The 22,077-nt window shown below is 43.4% G+C and overlaps 1 protein-coding gene across 4 annotated transcripts in view; it reads left to right on the top strand.

The window, feature by feature from the left end:
- Positions 1–1,637: 1,637 nt before the first annotated feature.
- pbx1a (pre-B-cell leukemia homeobox 1a) overlaps positions 1,638–22,077 on the top strand; it is a 50,331-nt gene continuing 29,891 nt past the window's right edge. Inside the window, exons 1-2 of one of the 4 annotated variants that reach the window (XR_002596076.2) lie at positions 1,638–2,378; positions 3,158–3,231. Coding sequence is in view for 3 of the 4 variants with exons in the window: in XM_022203052.2 (XP_022058744.1) it covers positions 2,194–2,378; positions 3,158–3,231 (259 nt within the window). In the remaining variant the exon portion in view is untranslated. The remainder of the gene's footprint in view (positions 2,379–3,157; positions 3,232–22,077) is intronic. The other 3 variants (XM_022203052.2, XM_022203036.2, XM_022203044.2) reach the window with 3 other exon arrangements.

Here is a 22,077-nt window from a genome sequence, read left to right as displayed (position 1 = left end):
CTGTACCCCTATGGGGATATTCCATTAAAAACCAGCCGTTTCCAGTTAGAATAGTCATTTAGCACATTAACAATGTCGAGACTGGATTTCTGATTAATTTAATGCTATCTTCATTGAAAAAATGCCTTTCTTTCAAAAGTAAGGACATTTCTAAGTGACCCCAACTTTGAACGGTAGTGTATATTGCCCAGATTCACTGCATGTCATCTCACAGTGCTTAGAATAGGAAGGTACAGTGTAAAGGACTCAAATTCATTATGTTTAAAATGTGCGGATTTTATTTTTGAAATGTGCTTTGTTATTTCCTGTTATAAAGGAAGTTTATTTTGAAAGGTCACTTAGCGCGTATAGCTACAAAGGTAAACAGTACACGGTAATGACGGTAAGAAGCACAGAGTAAGGAGTGATAAAAACGGCAAAGATAAACGGGAGAGTAAGGGGTAATAAGGAATTTAGCTCCAGTTGAAAGTGGCAACAAGGTATGGTAATTATATCTTCTCAAGGTTATAGTTTAAAGGAAATACGGTGTTACTTTTGAAGCTAGTGTGACAAGCTAACGTGATATTTCTGTTTATTTCCGTTTTAGCTCTTACGTTTGTCCTATGTTGAGCTGCGTTGGTCTAAGTTGCAAACTGCAGTGTGGTTTATGACCTATAATAAAAGACATTCGACCATCAGTCCTGGCTTTCACTAATTTCGACTGGTACGCCACATACAGACTGTACTAAGCATAAACAGAAAACCCAACAAGCCAGAGTTGCCTTTGGATTCCTGGTGAGCAACAATGGGAAGGAACAAAATCCTGGGATAGGGAGAGGAAAAAAAAAACTCCGACAGAACCAGGCTCAGGGAAGGCAGCCATCTGCCTCGACCAGTACCAGTAGGGTGATGTGGGGATGAGGGCGGTGAGGCCAGCAAAAAAAAAAAAAAAAAAAAAAACAAGCACAGGACGTTATTTCCTTCCTCTATCACAGGAAACTGGATATCTTTGGGATGTGGATAAAGCAAGACATTTGAAGACGTCATTTTGTTTTTTTTAAACACCGATCAACATTTTACACCATTTTCTGGTATTCTACTGAGCAAACAACTAATTAATCAGTAGATAAAATAATCAACAATGGAAACAATTGTTAGTTCCACCCCTAATATTATTATACAGTGATTACCAGCAGTCACAAACACTTGACGTTGGATGCCCAACAGGCTGCTGGTTAAAGAGAGGGAAGGGTTAGACGCTGGGTTTTTGTTATGACTTGTATTACAACACAAGGCTTATAAAATACTTTCCGCAAACTGCTCTAATAAATTCATCTTGATTTATTATTCCTGTGACTGATTACACGGATGTAAATATTCAGCAGGAAAATATATAGTGCGGGTGACAGAGCGTCTTTTCCAAGCGGCACCGCGCCGTCCTGTTGGGTCAGAGCTTCACTGCCACTCACAATTATTTATTAGGCTACATATTCACTCTCTATCCATCACTGCATTGCCACCCGGTCCGGTCACATCTCTTTATGTTTATTACAGTGTCCCACCTTCCCGAGGAGGATGATTGACGTTTTCGGAGAGGACCGAGGTGGGACTTGCGCGCTCCTTCTTCTCCAATCGTGAGCTCGAGGGGCGGAGGCTTTTCCATCCATACTCTGATTATGAGTCAGTTACCAGACATAAGCGAAACAATAACAGTTGGTGCTTTACTTTGTATCCAAAGCCCCTCACAGGCAAGTTGAGTCCTTTTGCGCGTTTTGGCGCATCACGCTCTCGAGTGTGTCGGAAGGTTTCGTAAGAGGAGCACAGCGCGCTCCACTTTTAATCAGATTAGGAGCCTTTAATGTTCAATCCTATGCTTCTTTTTTCTTCTTCTTCTTCCCTACAGTAGCGGCGCAGGAGTGGCCAAAGCCAAAAGCAGCGATTCAGATCAGATTTCACCTAAACCAGCTGAGAGAGAGAGAGAGAGAGAGGATTTGTCAGTCTCCCTCCTCCCAAATCCAGAAAAGCTTACCAAGGAAAAAGGAGGAGTGTCGGGTGCTGAGAGAGAGAGAGAGAGAGAGAGAGACGCCGAGGAATCCAGAGGAATTTCCGAGGATATTTTTCTCTTCTTTTTTCGCCTCCCTCCACTCTCCGCCGCCACCTCTTGATATTAAAATTTAAAAGTTGGAGGGGAGGCAGCAGGGACCGTGGTCAAGGATGGACGAGCAGCCTCGGTTGATGCACTCCCACGGGGTAGGCATGGCCGGACACCCCGGCCTGGCGCAGCATATGCAGGATGGCACGGCGGGGACGGACGGAGAGGGAAGGAAGCAGGACATCGGAGACATATTACAGCAAATAATGACCATCACAGACCAAAGCTTAGACGAGGCACAGGCGAGGTGAGGCTGCACGGAAAACACTTGTGTTGTTTAATCGGAAATATTGGGGATGGACCCGGGGGGAGATGATAACACTGTGGTTTTGTGTCAAGACTAAATGAAAGCAATTACGCCCACTGAAGTGCCGTGACTGCGCGAAAGCGGGCAAAAAGCGCCTCCAAAACTTGTCACGATTCATAATTAATAATTTAAAGCAACTTTTGTGTGATTGACTTGATCAAAACTATCAATTGTTGCACGATTATGGCAGATTAAGATAGGAGGTGTTTTAGCTGTGGCACATCAGTTGCACAGAGACTCTTGTGCCTTGTTACAAAGGAGCTTAGATTTTAATCCTGTGCTGTAATAACATGTTGCAGATCCTCTCCTATAGTTCTGACCTACTGCACTGTTAATAATAATTGAAAATAATATGAGAAACATTTGAGGTACTCCACAGTTGGAGTGTAACTGAGTGAGTTTTGTGCTGCAAGTCAGAAAAATCTGGATTTTCCAAATATGTGGAGCCATACATTGTGCATATATGTTATAAAAAAGAATTAAATCCAAACACTAAAGCTTAATGTTTGACATTATTAATACTTTATCATGCTTTGGCATCCAGATATATTATAAATTCACATGCTTTGCAGTCACAGGAGCAAGAAAATGCAGGAAACATGCCATCTTCATTATGATATTTTTGGGATTTCTGCAAGGCCCAGTCTTTAAAGCAGCCTTGTTCTGTTGCCACTTGTTTGAATACTGATTTGGAAAGTGGTGTCCTGTCGTCTTTTTAGGAAACATGCACTCAACTGCCACAGAATGAAACCTGCTCTCTTCAACGTCTTGTGCGAAATAAAGGAGAAAACAGGTAAGCAACCCACACTGCTGAGAATGTTGGCCATTTTAGAGACGCCACCTATTTTCTTTATTTTTTCGTGTCTTGCTTTAATAAGTGAAGCATTTTTAAAGAAAATGTGGATTTAATCATACAAAGCAAAGGTGATGGTCACCCAGATACAGCTCTACTAAGTCAGTGTGCATTTATTTAGCTTAAAATGTGTATTTTTTTTTATGATTTACGACACATTTTCCCCAAAGAACGTCCCACATGTGAACAGCTCCGGCCCCTGTCGGCTCGCTGTCATTGGACAGGAGTGTTTTCACACCGACATTTGGGTCTTCGTGGGGCCGGGCTTTCTCAACCCCCTCTTGTCTGTTTTCCTTGGCTGAGTTTGATGGTGCTTGCTAAGTGAGCTGTTTTACATGCAGAGGCAGGTCAGAGGGATTTTCTGTTTATGTGTCGCAACGAGGGTCAAAGTCATGAAAAGGAATGTGTGAATTATTCCTCACTTAACAGCAGATTAAAAGAAGAGCGGCTCACATGATGAAAGCCCGCAGATATTCTCTGAGGGACGTGGCAGAGAGCTGCTTTTCAAGGGAGGAAATAAAACAAAATATCCAATATATCCTTATCTGCGAACACAACTTTGAAGCTGTCTTTGAGATTATTGAGAGAGCCTTGTCACTTTGTCTGGCGGGTTGGCGCGTCGCAGCCATGCAGCCTGCTGAGAATAAACACAGGGCTGGTGCTGTATGAAGGCAATACCATTATCATTAATTTAACACGAGCACTGAGTCAGAGTTTGGCACAGCTTCTTGCAACAAAAAATAAAAATAAAGGAAAAGAAGCATGTTGACACTTGAGATTTTCATCAGAAAGGTTAAAGAGTGCAGCCTGTCAGGAGGAAGCTACAGTAGGTTGGGGCCCTGTTTCTAAATTGCAAGGCTTGGAAAAGGGAGAGAGTAATGCCTGGCTCTTTGTAAACTGTCTGGCGTCTCCCCGGGTTCAACCAGAGTTCGTTTCCAAAAAGAAGAACAAAGTGACTTGGACCTTTTCCTGGCTTTTCCCCCTGCCTCTCCTCTCTTCCCACCGTTCTTGGCAACCGGGGTTTCACAGAGCCTCTGACGAGAGAGAGAGAGAGAGAGGCTCCCCTCAGACTGCAAATTGTCATCCCCTCTGTTTAGCACCAAGTTTGGAAATGAGCATATTTCAGCATGGCTTATATTTTCTCTTTTTTCCTTTTATCAAATGGGTTATTTATAGTCAAAATGTGGCTGAACGACATTCTCCAAACCACAAATCAGCAAGCTTTAAATGACTGCATTGTTTTTATGAAGACCGAACGGCATTTAAAAGTTAAGAATAACCCAAACAATTTGTGAGGCAATCGGGGCTGAATCGCTGCCTCTCCGTGTCCTCGCTGTCTGCGTTTGAAGAGCTGAGCTGCGGCTCATCTTCGCCCATAGGAGGTTTGTGCAGACGAAACTGAAAATCCTTTCACTGCAGTGACAGAGAAAATGACTCAAACCTTCACCATGGCATTTACAGCCAAATGTGCTGAGTGCAGTGTATGCGAGTGGAGTACAGCCTGTAATTTGTCAGGCCTTTTTTATATTCTTTATAAAGAGTCAGCTTCTCCTTGCTTTTCTACATTGTTGCAGTCAGACTGCCTCTGAGCAGAAGTGCGAGCAGGAGGAGATGAGCACAGCGGTTCAGATTTGAAGCAGGCCCTTTCTCCTCGACCTTTTACTGAAGAGAGGAAGCGTTTTCTGTGCGTCGGTTGTCATTTGTTGCATGTAGTTATTCACATGTGTGCTGTGTGGCGGCTCCTCTGTGTGATGTATCAGCGGTGTGAGTGTTGACAGCAGCAATATGGGACATTGCGCCAGTGAGGTGTCCATTGGCGAGCAGCTGACAAACAAGGCGGGGAGCGCATGCCAATAGCGGACAGAGCGGGCCTTAACTGATGACCCCACACCACCCCGCTGCCTGTATATTTGTGCTGGGGTCGCTGCCATGTCAGAGTATTTAGCAAGCTTAAACAAGCTTAGGTTCACACGCCAGTTTATGGAAAACCGACGGTGGAGGCTTGTGCTACCGCCGTTTGGTCGTCAAGGTTGTGTTTCAACATTTGCCCTGTCTCCTGGCCCCTCTCAGCTTTTTTTTTAAAACTATCATCATTGTTTCTACAGTTCCTGAGAGCACTTAGAATTTGTTTTCCTGTGCTTGCTTCACATCCTGTGAAGAGAACTGGAGAGCGTCTTTTGTTTGTGTGGAACCATTACGGCGAGGGAAGCTGGCACGTACAGGTTGACTAAGTAAGAGAAGCCAGACACCAAGTCAGTGTTTCTGGGTGTCAGATTTCAGGTCGACTCTCCCCCTCTCTCTCTCTCTCTTTCTCTCTCTCTCTCCCTCTCTGTCTGTGTCTCTCTATCTGTGGGCCTGGGACTGTTTCGTCAGGCCACTCTGTGTCAGCAGCCTCACATTACCCCCATGCAGGCTCGGGTCAGATGGAGAGCTCCTGCATGACTAATGTGATCAGACGGATAATGCATTACACCGCTTGAACTTATCAAAGCTGGAGACCTGCTGAATCAGTCCATCCCACTAACTGCTGCCTCCCTCCCCACCAGCCTCACGCTGCTAATTAGCCATGTATACACACTTTAGATATTCACAGTGATGTTGACTCTCTGAGGTCCTGCCAGGACTCTTGAACGTTGGGGGAAATCTTCGTCTTTCATTGGCACGGAGTGGACATTTGTTTTGATGACTGTCCCAGCTGCAGCTAAGAATTATTTTCATCATCTATTAGTCTGACAGTCACTTTCTTGTTTAATTGTTTCATCTATAATCGCGAAACTATGTGAAGAAATGGCCTGAGTGGCGTCTTCAGAGATCTACTGTTGTCTGACCAGCAGGCCAAAACTTACAGACGTTAAATTTGCAGTGAAAAACAAGCGAATCCCCTCATTGGAGAAGCTACCAAACAAAAGTTTGGCGTTTTTAGTAAAAATGAACCGATTGTACTTAGTATGAAAAAAGTATTATAACAACAGTGACAGTTTTCTGATGATGATTAATCAATTAATCATCTCCAGAGGCTTGAAATATACATAGAGGTGCATGGTGTTGAAGTCAAATGAGCATTTATGGTACTTTCTGTAACATTACCATTAAACATCGTCGGTGGGACCAGTAGAGCTCCAAACTGGTCACTATGGCTCCCACTGCTGCTGTTTTTCAGTATTTAATTGACATGGCTGTCCATGATGAGTTCAGGGGTTAGTGTTGCCTCTCTTTGTTACTCTCCTCTCATCTCCAGTGACAGATGGAGGCATTAGTCTCCAATGTGGCGCTGTCCTGAAACTAATGGCTATGTCCTTGGTTTCCCCGCGCTAGCTGGGAGACTGTATATCTGTCCCCGGCTTGGAAGTGCCGAAGCAGCAGTTTATCCCCCCATGTTTTAGTTTCCACGGAAATAAGGCTGAACAGGACTCTGTCTGTTCTCTCATAAATAACTTCAAATAAATAACTTGGAAATGAGCGTGAAGTTTCCTGAGAAAACGTTGCCAGGCTTTGATTTGCGAGTTTATAGGAAGCTCTTCCTGCTCTTACCCGAAATGTTCGTCTAAGCGAATAATAATAAACATGTAATATATTTTTATAAGCAGTCCGAGCGGTGCATGTGCTGATTGTAAGTTTATCTTTGCTTTTAAAGTGAGTTATATCACACGTAAATAGACCGGATCCCCTTTTTATTCTCTAGCTTTTCCTCCATATTTGTATTTACATTGAGTACATTATCGGTGCACTTGAGAAGCAACAGCGAGTATATTTTTCTGCTGTTCCCTGTCCTCTGATATAAACTCACTTGCAATTAGGACAGCTAATATATTATGCAAATGTTGACTAGCTTAATTGAGACATGTTAATCATGTTTTAAGAGGCTAATTACAGCCCTGTATATCTGAGGTGGGAGTAGTAATTAGCCGTGATAACAGATCTGGCTGTAGAATGGTCATATTCTGTGTGTCGACGTATGGCAGGGGTGTGTGTGTGTGTGTGTGTTTGTGAGGGTGCAGGTATGTTGCTAGGTGTGTCTTGTGTTTGTTTTTGCTTGTTTGTTGGCAGGAGCAGCAGCAGGCAATTTAAAAAAAAAATCTCCTTTAGCCTTAAATGCAAATAGGAAATCTCAGTTTGACCTCTTTTCAGTGTATGTTCATGTCCGTATAATATTTCAGGCAGCTGGTTTTGTCTTCATATTTTAAATCTCACCTTCATTGGAATGGCCAGAAGGACAGAGAAACAGTTCACCTATTCAAGAGCAATACGAATTCTTGGCATCTCTGTCTGTAGTTTGTTTCCTGCACTTTTCAATCTGGTTATCTGATGCAGCAGGACTGGCTATTCTGCACACTGGGCTTTTATACAAGGCTGTGTTCTTAGTTTTCTGACAGAGATCATATTCAGATCCATTACGCTAAGAATGCCTTCCCACTTATCGAATATAAAATTGCTTTAGAGAGGAAATTTGCTCTATGGCGGAGTGGAGTTTCTTTTTTATCAGATGTTTGTCTCTAGAGCAGCTTTTAGTGTCTACAAAACAGCTCCGGTGACATTATTGCAGTTGCAATTGCCTCTGCCATTGTTTTTCTTATTGGTGCTGTTTGGATTTGATTGGATTTTCCACAGTCTCATAGAATTGCTTCACGCGGCGCGACTGGTAAACGCGTATATCCTCGCAGTGTTGGAGTTGAAACACCTGCAGATCTTATTATTGATATGTTCATGGGGCTCCAACTGTGCGCTTCAACTACCTCTGAATTACAGTTTAGGTTTTTTTTTTTCCATTTCTCACCGTGTTAAATCCTCGTGGTTACATGCATGCAGCCCTGGCCTTTTCCCACTGTTTGACTGGAGAGATGTATCCTTTCTTATATCAAAAATGTAACTTATGAACCCAGATTTTCATGGGCACTTTGATGGAGGTGGGTTCTGTGGCACCCTGCCACTAAGATGTAAGTGGTGTGTTGGCAGCATGCTGGGGTTGTACAAAGAACCCACCCCCCCACCCCCACCCCGACTTCGACGAACAGTCAAACATAAAATGGCAAGCGCTCTTCCCTGGCTGACTTAGTAAAAATGACACAAATTAATACATGCTGCTTAAACAGGACCAAGATTAATGGTTGCCTTTCGCAGCGGCTTAGATCCACTGTCAGTTGCTGCTCGCTGCCCAGATGGAATCAACACCAATCAATGAGGCTGCCGACTCTCGCTGGATATCTGCTTAGGATGTTGAGTTGTGCGCGTGCGCGCACACACACACACACACACACACACACACACACACACACACACACACACACACACACACACACACACACACACACACACACACACACACACACACACGTACAAACTCATGCTTTTAACAATATACTGTACATGCACACACATGTTGTGCAAAAAATACAGGAGTTGCATCCTTGTAGGTGCAGTGCTTTTGCATCTCTCTTCAGCGTTTTCTCTGTATAAACTCATAGGCATATCTTGTATTACTTCCCATACAGTGGGATGTTCAATCAGGTGCCACAAAGTCAGATGGGGAAGAGCAGTGAGGCTGATGGCTCAGTAGTGATTGGATGTTTCAATTACTGATAGTAATGCCATGGTGTAGTGAGTCATGCAGTGCAGATAGCACCATTTATTTTAATCAGGACAGGGGAGAGATGGGTGTGGATGTGTCTCCCTCATTTCAGAGTAGTTTCACATTTAGATGCAGGGGAGTGTGCTCTTTCTCTCACTCCCATTCTCTGTCTCTCTTTCTTTATTTCGCACACACAAACACACGAACAGACGCACACACACACACACGCACATGCTCAGGTGGATTGAGAGTGGAGGAGAGGTTGCCGTGGGTAACGCATAGCGACAAGGTACTCTCTCGGTGAGCTATTCTAATTTATGTTAATAAACCTTGCCGTTGCCGTGAGAGACAAAGGGGCCACAGATGAGCCTTGGTAACCTCGGCACCTTCACTGGAAGGGAAAGGCGCAGACAAAGAACAATGCAGACACAGAAAAAGAGAGAGGAGATATTGAACTGTAGAGAAAGACACAAATTCTGTGGCGGAGAGCGATGATAAATTTAGCCACACAAAGAGTTGTTTTTGTGGCTGCAAAATCAAACAATCTCATGCTGGCAATCTTCAGTGCGGTGTGTGGTATCTAGTCTTTCTGCGCGTGTGTCAGAGTGTGTGTTGGAGGGGCAGAAATAGGCAGGCAGGCTGTCTCGGGGGATTTTTGCAGCTAATTCCGTGGGGCCTATAGAGACACAGGGTGCTGCAGTTTTGGATCACTTCCCGGGGCAGATGTGACACCACAGGTAGCATTTAGCACAGTAGGGCGAGAGCATGAACGTTAGCAGAGGTCAGCACTTGGTCTGGCTGCCCGGCCGTGTATAGACCATCTCAGAGAGCCAGTTAAAGGCCCCTTAATCTGCTACTGTAGGAGTGTCTGCTCAAGCAAAAAGGCAACCCTTAAAAACAGCCACAAAAGTAACTATAATATAAATCAAGACTCCTTATGTTTGCATTATCTGCATTATGCATAGGTGTACTGTTAAAATATAACAATTAAGTCAAAACCTACTAATATAGTTAGATTTTTTTTTTGAAAAAGTTTAAAAAAATATTGCTGAGTGACTTTATATTATTGCCACTTGCGTCAAGTAACTTCTCAATAAACTTAAATTGCACATTTTTCCACCAGCAGCAGATTTGACTTGTTAATAGGCTGAACTATTTTATTAAAATATCTACAGACGTTGCAAGTGCAATTAGTTTTGCAGTGGAATTACTTAAAGGCTTGCTTCAGTTAAATATTTACTGTGCAGTATATTTAAAACATACCACATGAGATGCAAGCTAAAGTGTAACTGGAACACCAGGAGAAATTTATAAAACCATTGACATATCAGTTCAAATGCCAGGTCAGACGCATCACACAATGTACATCTGTATTTGTATTTTATGAAATTGCAGCTTTGATTTGTAATTGATTAATTATTCGCAATGCTTGCTGAGATTGTTAGATAAGTTATTGAGTAAAATCTTTTTCATGAAGTGTGTTAATCCAACTAAACTTTTAAATTTCTGCTCTTTACTTTGATATTAAGTAAGTTTAAATATGTAAACATCTCTCCCAGTAACAGCAAACAGGATTGATAATCCAGTGTCGCCTCCTTGTTGGCTCTCTGTACTGTAGAAATGCGTACCCCAACCCAAAGAGTGAAAGCTGTGGATTTCCTCTGTGCCTTCTGTCTGCCAGCTTGCCTTTGGCGGTGTTAGTTCTGGACAGTTAACTCCTACTGAAATTATGTTAATTGCTGTCATTTTCTTTTTTCTACTTGAGCATAATCAGCAAATTATATACTTCTGTTCATTTATTACCGAGCCTCTGCTAACGGAGTTTTTACCCTTCAAAGATCAAAAGTTAGGAGGTAGTTTGCTCGTATGATTCGTGTACACATGTGGCATCAGCAGTTGCATCAGCTGCACCGTGTCACAGAAGTCACTTTTAATTTGTGTGTTAATACATTAAAGATTCTTTTCTAGCTGCTAAATCTGCATCTGAACACTGTACGCACAAGATATAAAGCAACTGGGAAGTTGATAACATTAGGTCTTTGTTTGAAAGTGTGTCAGGTTGGCTATTCTCATGTCACATTAGGTTACACCACCAGACATGATAGCTCAAATGATTGCATTTGTTTTTGCAGTCTCGTTAGCTACCCTGGATGGCATCACGTTATAATGCGTTTCTGGCATTCCCACGTAAGTTTCAGGTGTTCGCACAGTAAATATGGACGAACAAACAGAAACGCCTCAATTCGAGATGAAAGAAGCTGCAGGAAGCCTCTCACTGTTCATATTATTTATTACTGTCACTTTCATCTGTGATTTTATGCGGGGTTTTTTTGTGTGTGAAGTGACGGTTGTTTATGGAAATTCTCCTTGAAATCAGTCACTTTGTGTAGGTGTGCACACATAAACACGAGCGTGCACTCTGTGGGGTTGTCTGCACTCTGAAGTCTGGCGAGCACAAACAGGAAGACGAGTGTATTAGATGCAGGTGATAGGGACAAGCAAATCGAGACATGTATCTGTTACTTCTTGGAAGAAACATAAGAAATATGCTAAAACTTAAATATGTAGCAATAAGAGAACATACTTAGATCATTTTATTTTCATGATCAGCTGCATTTTTATCCTTATTATTTGCGACTGAACCGGCCGTGCGGCTCATTGCTCCACCTGTATATTTCTCCTCCTTTAGATTAAAAGACACTTTCACTGCAGCAGATCATATGTCGGCATGTGAAAGTTCATCCTGAGCCTTAAAGGAGGATCTCAGTGCTTCTCATTCATGCTTTCACCAGTCGCTCACAAGATTTGAACCAACGACCCCGTGACTCCACGCATGCCTCTCGCGCCTCCGGGCGAGCAGCTCTTCTTCTATTATTTTTTATTTGGCTTGCCAGCACCACCTTGTAGCCTGTTTTATTGGACATGTCCTTCAGCACCATGTTTAGCAGTCTCCTCCCCTAAACACATAAAATTCCTTTATGTTCCTATTACTTGAGTTTATGAAGAGCGTCTTCACCCACCTCCCGTCCGATAAGATCATATTGATAGATTGATATTGGGAGAGCTGTAGTGTGATAAAGGCGCGGGGGTTAAGAGCTTCTTGGATAGTTTAACCTTGATAAAACAGTTGTTTCAGTGAGGCTGATTTTGCCCCATCCGTCTTCATCCGTCAGGGCCCCGCTGAAGTATGCAAATGAAGGCAGTAGAGGGAAGCGCCGTGTGCGGTTAAATGGGGCGTTGCGAATGTGCGGTGTACCGCGCCGACGGGGTGATACTACTTACTGTCCAAATTTAGTGTGTCTCTTCTGAAACACACGCCCCCCCTCCTTCCTTTTTGTCTGCATTTCAAGAATATATACAGCCTGAGAGGAACGGTGGCCTCTCGTAAAATGATTACAGCTGTGACAGAAGCAAAGCAGTTTACGCTTGTGCATGTGCTATATTACCGTGGGTTTTAATGGGGTTTTTTTCAGCTGGAGTTTAGTGACTGCCCTTTATTTGGGACTCTCCATGTGCGGCGTCTGCATTTGCATGTTGCAGCGGCTTTTTATTGCACGCTCCAGCCATACATTTTAGCGTATGGCTGTTTATTGTGCTAATTAGTGAGTCTGGAGGTGTAAGGGTAATAATCTTTGTGATAATAACTGTTTATGCCTTAACACTGCTCTCCATTCACAGTTTATGTTGCCCGGGCAGCTTCATTTGCCTGATTAGTTTTGTACCTACTCAGCAGCATTAGGGATGTTTTTTTGTGTGTGTTTGATTCTCTCATTTATCTCACGTGTCGGCATATTGATTGATTCCCCCGCTCACTCATTATTTTGTTCTGTTCTTCACAACTCATTTTCAGAAAGAGGGCCAGCTCCGAGGCCAGAAACAGATACCATGTCTCCTCTCTGCTGTCTGACTAGCCGCCACACACATAAAGCTGTCAATCAGAAGCTTTCCTGGCTGCCCTTTGTTATGGAACGCCAGCTCTGTGGGTGGGTCCTCTGGGTGATAGATGGCTCCTAGAGCCTATCGGACTGCAAGAAGCATCCATCTCTGTCTGGAGCCTGTTAAACAAGCTTGGGAAAGCAGCCATGTAGTCCTAACCACCACTGGCCTCCACTAAAAACCCCATTAACATTAATGAAGGATAGCTTTAAAAGTTCTTCAGTAATAGGCTTGAATTGGATTTATGAGTCAGATAGTTTGCCAGAGAGTACGTCATGAAAAATGTCACCGGTAGATAAATGGAAATGAGCGTTTGAAAGGTCTCGGGACACTGTTTCAGCAAGGATTTCAGCTCAGCCTGGAAACATTTTTTTCATTTTTCCCCGCAGCTCTAAAATCAAGCGGCAGCTTCAGCGGCTGTGAGGGGAAAGCGAGGTGTTTGATGTTTTAAGTCACTGCAAAGATAAAGCTGCTCATCTTACACACAGTGCTGCCGCTTCGAGAGAAAAAAAATAAGTTCTTAATACTTTTTTTAAAGGCCTTTCATCCCAGGTGGCACTGGCCATTTCAATATCTTGCAACTACCACTTTACCTGTCTGCAAGGTCCCTATAGATGGCTGCTGTGAAACTGCCATTAGCCAGCCAATTCCTCAGCCACAGATTACTGTGCCAGTACGTGGTAATCACAATGTTGAAAAGGTCTGATTGCACTCCATCCAACCTACAAAGTGTGGCATAAATGGGTTTTTCGAAGGTCTGCAGTTGGTTGTTGGTGTGTCATCATAGTGCATTAGGACTGTCAACGGCAAAATAGCAGTTTTTGAAGCCGCTTTCATTTCATGTGAATGCTAAAAGGATGCAGAAACACACTTGAAACAAACCGGGCAAACAAGGCCTCGGTGAGATTGTTCAGTCGAAGCACCTCATGTACGAGCCGAGCCATGAACTTGTTCCGTTTGAGATTTCGTGCGGCTCCCCTCCCTCTTGGTTTCTCCCTCCGTCTTTTCTTTCGGCTACTCTGCTCTCTGCTAACCTCTGATGTCATTAGCGTTGGAGGGCGGTTGAGGGGAGAGAGAGAGGGGCTGCTATTCTTAATGAATTCCGCTGTGTCTTTGCACTCCCCCACCTAGTTAACCTCCCCCCAGCCTCCCCCTTCTCCAGTGCTCAAGGTGTCAAATTAGAGCAGCTGGAAAAGGGGAGAACAAGGAGATGTGCAAGGTACATCTCACCCCAGCTCATTTCCTCACTCTCCTTCAAATCACCTAATACAACATGAGATTCATGAATAGTATCCATGTAACAACTATGCAAAAATGGTTGGATGCACTTCACGTATTCACTTTAATGATTAAGAAGCTGCTACTGCAGTTAATACCGTGCTACTCATGCGCTGCTGAAAATACAGTTAAAGGAAGAATTCACCTTCATCAGGTATTTTGATTCTGTTACATTCAGTGTCATCAATCAGCAGGGCAGCCATGGGAGAAATATTCGCATCCTTTACTCAAGTAAAAATAATACAACAATGTACAAATACACAAGCTGTAAGATTTTTAAGCACAAATAATTCAACAATACTGTACTCAGTGTGTAATAGAATGGCTCCTGCAGGGTTACATTAGAATATATTACACTTTTGGATTATTACTCCTCATGCACTGACACATAAGCAGCATTTTAATGTTGTAGCCAATCAAGGTGGAGCTATTTTTTTTGCTTTTGAAGCTCTGTAATGAAGAACTGTCTCTTTGTAACTCCTTTGAGTTGCATATTTCAGCGAGCTGTGAGCATTTTTCTTTCAGTACGTCTCAGATTGTTTCATTTCAGTTATTGTTTGTGACCCTGAAACTTTGCAGTATTTAACAAGCACAAAGCAGCGACTGGGGAAAAAAAAAAAGTCTGAAATAAATGAATATGTAACAGAACAGCACGGAGCCCCTCTGTGGAAGCCACCGGTGTTCTGTAAAAGAAAGCGCTGTATTGTAAATGCTGCTGTAAATGCTACAATTTCTGAAATCATATTCTGCAAAGTAACAGTAAATATGGGTGTCAAAATGGTATGGTGGAGTGAATATACAATGCTTGCCTCTAAAAGCTCAGAATTGTGTCTTACAATAGCACTTGGAACATCTCTTTTCCCTTTATTTCTTGTCACAGTCATTACAAACGCAAGCTGTGGAAGGTGGTTCAAACAAGCTGAGAATCTAAACATTCCAAAGTTACCAAATTAGGCAGATCAAATCCAATCTTTCAAAATGATGAAGCAGCACAGCCACAGAAAAGGCGTGTTTTCGTAATGTGCACCATCTCGCTTCAATTAAGACTTGAAACAAACTGATGCAGAACGTATGAGAATATGTGTGATACTCAAAGAGAGTGGAATAAGATCATTTGAAGGTATTGAAGGGCTTAATCAAGTGAACCTGTGAAGTAGTTTCTGGGTATTTTTATATATCTGATTGTGGGTTCAGCTTTTACTGCAATATAAAATCCCGCAACTTTATGGAAATACGACAACCATAGCTAGAAAGAAAGAGAACTGTATTTCCCATGCACAATGACATAGTTACAGTGCTATAAATGATTAAAATAGATCAAAAGTAGAATTTCCTTGATTATTTCACACAAAAAAAATTTAAAACCTGGAGTCAGCATGTATAACATTTTAACACATTTTGCCCACAGGTGTTAGCAACAGTGGAAAAAACAAGCTCTACACCCTATAGATGTCATATTACAGCTCTTGTTTTTGAATTGTTTCCGTACTTATCCTATCTGCTCTGTGTAAACACAGCCTCCAGTTTAGCTTAGTTCAGTTACAGTTGCAGTGAGAAGCACAGGTTATTTAGCTTTTTACAGAATCTGGTTAGAGTCGACTGTTTATTCTGTGGCATTTTGAAGCAAGAATAAAAACATTTTGATGAAATATCAAGATTTTAAACATAGACTTGATGGAAAAACATGTCACATATGAGTAACTCAATGATGGTCTGAAAGCTGAAAGTCCGAAGATTCTTTCTGTTTTTGCAGTTTTTACCTCTGACATATGGTGTCATTTTGGTGATTTCTTTCAACATAACACGACTTTTTAAACCTTCTAGTGGGTTTTGGGGTTCAGAGGGTTAAACTTCGGCTTACATTTTTTTTTTTCTGTATGTTTGTGTCGTCCTTTCAGCGAAACTCCTGAGATGAGGGCTCGACCTTGTTGCATTCGCTCCGTGTAGCCGGACAAAATAATAGTGCTGGTGATGCTGATAACACATCAGAGTCCTTCATAACTCGGTTTGATGCCGTATCTGCTCTGTTTGTCCAACTCCACTCAGGAATGAGAAGAAGCACACCGCCTGTCCACAAAGGCACAGAGATGCAAGCTACATCGCCGGTAGCAGCTTTTAATGATGCTAAAGTGTTTCAGGGTGGATTTTTCCTGTGAGCCTAGCAGAGTTGTTGTTGTCTACTTCACGCTGGTATTAACGGTTGATAGTCCTGACTCAACAGAGAGCCGGCATCCCCCCGTGGCTGTGCTTACTCACTCCTGAGCCCAGCGTTTAGTTTTCCTTGGCAGACCCAGGCCACAGCTCATTAGACTAAGAGAATGTGCTTGCCTTAATTAATGATATGTAAATATCCTTGAATTGGCCACATTTGCATATTAAGAGAGATTTGTGGAATCTGTGGAGTAATATATTTTAATTAGGGATTAATTAAAAATAATGGGAATTTCATTTCGCCTGGCAGGTTGTGTTTGGTGTGAAGCGTGCGCCGGGGCCCAGTCTTTGAACGCAGAGGCAGCTACCAACATGTGAAGGAAGCTCTGCTCTTTCACCCGCTATCTGCGCTGCATACAAACATGTGCCCTCACACACACACAAACACACGCAACACACACACACTGGCATCGCATTCCTTGAGATGCCAGAGTCTTCCCAGGGGGTCTCCACAAAGCGCTGTAGCTTTGAAAAGCGGGTGAGGAGGAGGGGAATCCAGCTCCAGCACCCACAATATGTTTTTGGGGATGGTCCCAGTTTGGCTCAATTTCATCTCCTCTCATCTTTCTGTGTTTTTTTTTCTTCGCTGTTGTTTTTTTTTTTCACATGTAGTTGGGGAATGGCTCTCAGACACGGAACACTAGTTATGTTGGCAATTATGTTAATGGAATGCCATTAGGCCATGATTGTGTATGAGCGAATGGGGAGAGAGGGCACGTTTTCGACACCCAAGTCAACGTCTGCTTTGATCCGCTTCTAAAGGACTCTTTGCCAAAACATTCCAACATATTCTCCAGTATTTCACCCACAGATCTTTCAGCGCGGCGTTCCAGTTTGACCGTCGTGTCACAGGGTCGTTTCATTTCAGGCTATTTGCACTGTACCGGGTAATGATGTACTCAGTGTGTTTTCTTTCCTCTGACAGCTGTGAAAATAAATCTGAATAGAGACAAAGAAAGCATCTGTCATCAGCATCACTAATGGCACAGATAGCTCGGCCACTATCGCCGCATCTCCTAGGTGGAAATCATCCCATTACCAAGCATCAAGGCTGCTTCCTGCTTCCTGATGCTCCTCGCAGCAGCAGCAGCAGCAGCAGCATCACACACAAACATGCCCGCCGCTGTTTCAGCCCATCTGCAAAGACAATTTTCAATGCATTCCGTCGTTTTTTGTTTTTTGTTTTTTGGTCATTTTTGTAGAGCAGAGGCATGCGGAGAATGTCTGTTTTGCCTCCGCCTCTGCTTAAAGCGGGGAGAGCTCCTTTGGCATTTGTGATGTGTCGTCAGTGCGCTGATGTTATTGATCCAGGACCTTCCGAATTCATTAGAAGATCCAGCCCAACTGTGCCGCATCTTTATTTATGTTGCTGCCCCCTCCCTGGCCTGCCTGCCTCCCTCCCTCTCTCCCTCTCTCTCTCTCTCTCTCTCTCTCTCCCCCTCCCTGCCTCACTCCCTGTCTGCCTTCCTCTTTCATCCTCCATGCATTATTCTTTTATTATTCTTTTACAGCTGCCTTATCGCCCGCATTTTGGTGAGGATAAGACCTGTCATCTTTGGGTCTTGTCTGGGGAGATGATGGGAGACTTCAAGGGGGAGGAGGAGGTGGATGGGAGGAGGCGGGGGGGAGGGAGGAGGGTGTGTGTAAAGAATGCCTGCTGTCCCCCCTTTTTTCATCATCTGAAATGGACCTCGCTCTCTCTCTTTTTTTTCCTCCTCTCCTCCTCCTCCTCCTCCTTGCTCTCTTTCACTCTCGCTTTCGCTGTCTCTCTTTGTAATGAGAATCTCTCTCTAATTGAGGGAGCTGCAGCGAGCTGGCCGAGGGCGGCAGGGTTAGATTGTGATACTGGCTACGTGACCGTTATGCTGATAGAGGTGGCAGATCAATAATTTAGGCCCTGACCTTAATGGTGGTGTTAAAACGCTCATTCCTCTGGAGTCTGGAGGCCTTAAAGGTGCAGAGTTGGATAAAGGCGACCGGCGCTCGCTGGATGTGGAGGTGGGAGTGGGGGATGGTGGGAGAAGCAGATAAGGGGAGAGGTGGAGGAAGCCGGTGAGGGAGAGTGTATTTGCAGTCAGCCTCTCGGTCTGTGAAAGGAGGGATCATGAGTGATGTTTTTCCTGCCTCTACATTCAGACACTCACATTGTCACCAACATTCATCCTCTTAGTATCCATATGAATGCCATAAGCTTTTTTTTTATTTCCCCCCCTTCCTTGTGCGTATTTGGTATCTGGTTGTAATCCGTTTTCATAAGAAATCCTCCACCCATTCTCACTGATGCACTGAATGCATCACCAGACACCAGAAGTGAACAAAGACTGCGGTAACGAGTGGGTTTAATCTGGTTCTGGGCTTGTCTTGTGCTTCCTAGCTTAAGGCCATGCTCATTGAGGATTCGGACAGCCATCGATTTGATTCTGAGGGACATTAACGTCACAGCCTCATGCGTCTCTCTGAATCTCTAAGACTCATTCCCTGCTGGCAGGATGCGACCATCCCAGCCCTCCTCGGCTCCTCCTCACCCACCCAGCCACCCTTAGGGGATGATATATTAGATATAACCAATTCAATTTTATGCAGCCAGGACAGACGCCCTGGGGACATAAACACACACATTTTTAATACACTTCTCACCAGGAAGCCCAATGCGCCAGAGCCTGCGGCTGCCCTGGGTCTCCTCTCACACTCAATTATTAATGTAACGGCCGTAGTGGCTTAATTAAATAATAAAGACAAGCTCACTGCAAAGGAATGGGCCAAGGACAAGTCAGGAGAAGAGGTTGCCTCTCTAAATGTGCGATTTTGACATATATGAGAATGCGACGCTGTAAATATGCAATATTGCGATAACATTTGTTGATGGAAGTGTCTTATTAACATGAAATATATACGTTGATGGTTTAAATTCTCAATGTAGTTGCCACTTTTTTATTCTACATGTTAAATGGAGAACCATACTCCATCTACATCACTCTGTGTCAGTGGTTAGCCTCATAATATTTTCTCCAGAAAGCCTTTTCTTCAAAATAAATCATTTGAGAGGGAGACTTTTGGCTCAAGTCTCGGATCTGCTCATAAATCAATTGTCTTGAGAATCGGGTCAAACAGGGGCTTGTGATACCTCAACTACATAAAAAGACAGATTTCCTCAGATTATGGATTCCCGCCACCTCAAGGGCGAGCCAAAGGAAGCACTCTGTCTCCGATGTGATGAAATGTGGCGTTATCTTTTACTTTGTTTCATTAGATTCACTGGAGATTACACACTCCATCCTCAAATGCTAGGTTTTCCAGCTTTCTAAGATTAGACATCTCCTGGCCTCGGGGCGAAAAAATATATTTCCAAGCTCCCATCCTTTAGCCCATTTCTTGGGGTTCATGTCTGTTTTAACTTGCAATTAATAATTCAAATTCATTTTGAAATGCAGGGTTACATTTTGAGTGGCTTGTTCAAAGGCAAAAGCCGTTTTTTTCACTAATGGCAAGTAAGCTCTGCCATTAGATTGAAAAATAGGCCCATTGTGTGTGTTGACTTGGTGGCGTACTGCGATGAAGGATTGCGACAAACTGGAGTGTTTAAATCGGCGAATTGAAATTAATGCCCTCTCAAAGCCAGGCTTGCTGACGATACATTAAAGCTAATACTCCAGTGAGGTCGAGCAAATGTTTGTTTATATACATGAAATACGCTCTGAGAGAATGAAATGATTGGATTTTGCCCAAGTAAACACTTATATTAAAGAGAAAGACAAAAGAAACAAATTGTAATGCAATGAGGTGTTGGTGCTCGCTTTGTTTATTGTTCCTTCTCTGTTTTTGAGACGACTAATCTTCCCTGGCGGGTTTCACTCATGGCTGTTCATTCCCGATTCTTCTGCGATTCGGCCTCTTTTTCGATTATTTCATTCATCTTTTTTTCCCCCCCTTACAGTATGTCCCTCTGTGTTCGTCTGCTGACACGTTGAGACACTTTCCAAAGGTCATGCCTCAAGTCTGCCTTGTCACATCACTTATTCAGGCTGGTTTTATTTATTCATGCCACTTTTTGATTTTAATAATTTAATTCAGTGAAATGTTTCTTTCATACAGCAATAAGGAATGTTGACGTCTCCGAAAATGTGCTTCTTGTGGCTTCGTTACACGGCACCGACCGTCTTCCATGTAAAGCGTGAGCCGTCGCTGTCAGTGGGAACCGTAATGTGTATCGATTGAAATTATCCCTCACTTCCACCGCAGCCACCAGACCTCTGATGCCGAGTGAAGAGGCAAGAGTGTATAAGAGGCTCTTTTTTTGTACTTTTCCTTTTCCTTTAGAATTTACTGCCAGCGGCTGAGAGTGGTATTTATTTTCCTCAGACTCTGCTCTGCTATCCTGGAGTTGGCAGAGTGATTTTGTAGAATAGAAACATTATAGACTGTTAGTGTCAAAGTGTTAAATGTGATGTATAGAGCTGGGGGTTTCAGAGGTGGGGAGGGAGGGAAGGAGAGGGTGGGGGGGACGAGGGGTTGCGGGAGGAGGCGGTAAGGAGGTGAGCACTGCCAGCCATGACTGGAGCAAGGTGCTCATGGGAGAGAGGAGCCATCCACCATGTGAGGGATGGCAGGGTAATGTGGCGGGAGGTAATGGCTTTTCTCAGTCCGCTGAAACAGAGGGGAGATCATTAGGGGCTGCTGTGCCGCACAGCGCAGTCCGTTTACCCCGACTCTGCCAGCGCCTCCTGTCAGAGCAGGGGTGTGGAGATAGTCATTGTATTTGTCTGTCTGTTTTTCTGTAGCGCTGGCAGCGTTGCTCCAAAGAGGTTTCGAGTGTTTGATTATTATTTTGGGCCTTTCTTACCAGGATGGATAGACACTGACACTTTGGCTTACAGCTGCACTCAGATATTTCCTTACCAAATGCTTCTCCAGCTGTGAAATCAAATCAAAGAGCCAGGGCCAGGTCTGATGACAAAAACAAAACGGCTCGACTCTTCCTTTGCTTAATCACGTACTGCTTGCAATGCAGTTTTTGCGAGCAAAATTGTTGTTTTAAAAAAGAAATAGGGATTAAAAACCTTAGAGATCTGCAGGTAATTCAAAGCGATTACTGCTTTGTTTCATCAGTGTGATGCTTGGCTTTGATTAATTAAAAAGATCACAAAGAGAAGTCATTGATTTTATGCGTTACAAGCTACAACGCCACACATATCTTTATAGTTCAAATCTGAAGTCCTAATCAAAAGAAGACAATGAGTTCAGACGGAGATAGTTTGAAAAGCGCAGAGACAAAAAAGGCCTTCAGATCTCAGGATTATTGTCTATGGCAAAATAAAGATAACTCCGTCTATTTTCTTTGAACTTAATGCCATCTTTGGTCTGTATTTGTTTGGTTTATGAACCATTACAGCGGTTGACATTTATGTCGAGGTTTGTGGAAACACATTAGGCCTGCACGTTTTAACTGAAGCGAATGAAAACCACAGCATGGTTGAATGTTTGGGAATCTTGCTCCTCTTTCTATACGCACCGTGAGAGTGTAAACTTTAATTGCGAGGAGAGAAAGCGATGGTATACTTTTTGTGACCTATGTTTGAAATAAAGGTGTACTTTGTGCATCAACGAGGACTCCTCAAAACCGGTTAACAGCACTTTGAGCTGTCGGTCGATTTTTGCCCTGGTGAGCCTCCAGCCCGGCGTGACAGAGAAGATTGGACGTCATTAAGGTCTACACTCTTTCCGCTGTCTGGGGGTGTGTGAAATGGGCTCGGCTGCTGCCAAAAGCTTGGACTGTTATTGTGTATCTCCATCGTTCA

This window comes from Acanthochromis polyacanthus, chromosome 9 (genome assembly GCF_021347895.1).
Source record: "Acanthochromis polyacanthus isolate Apoly-LR-REF ecotype Palm Island chromosome 9, KAUST_Apoly_ChrSc, whole genome shotgun sequence".
Classification (NCBI taxonomy): Eukaryota; Metazoa; Chordata; class Actinopteri; family Pomacentridae; genus Acanthochromis; species Acanthochromis polyacanthus.
This window is presented reverse-complemented; position numbering and strand designations above follow the sequence as displayed.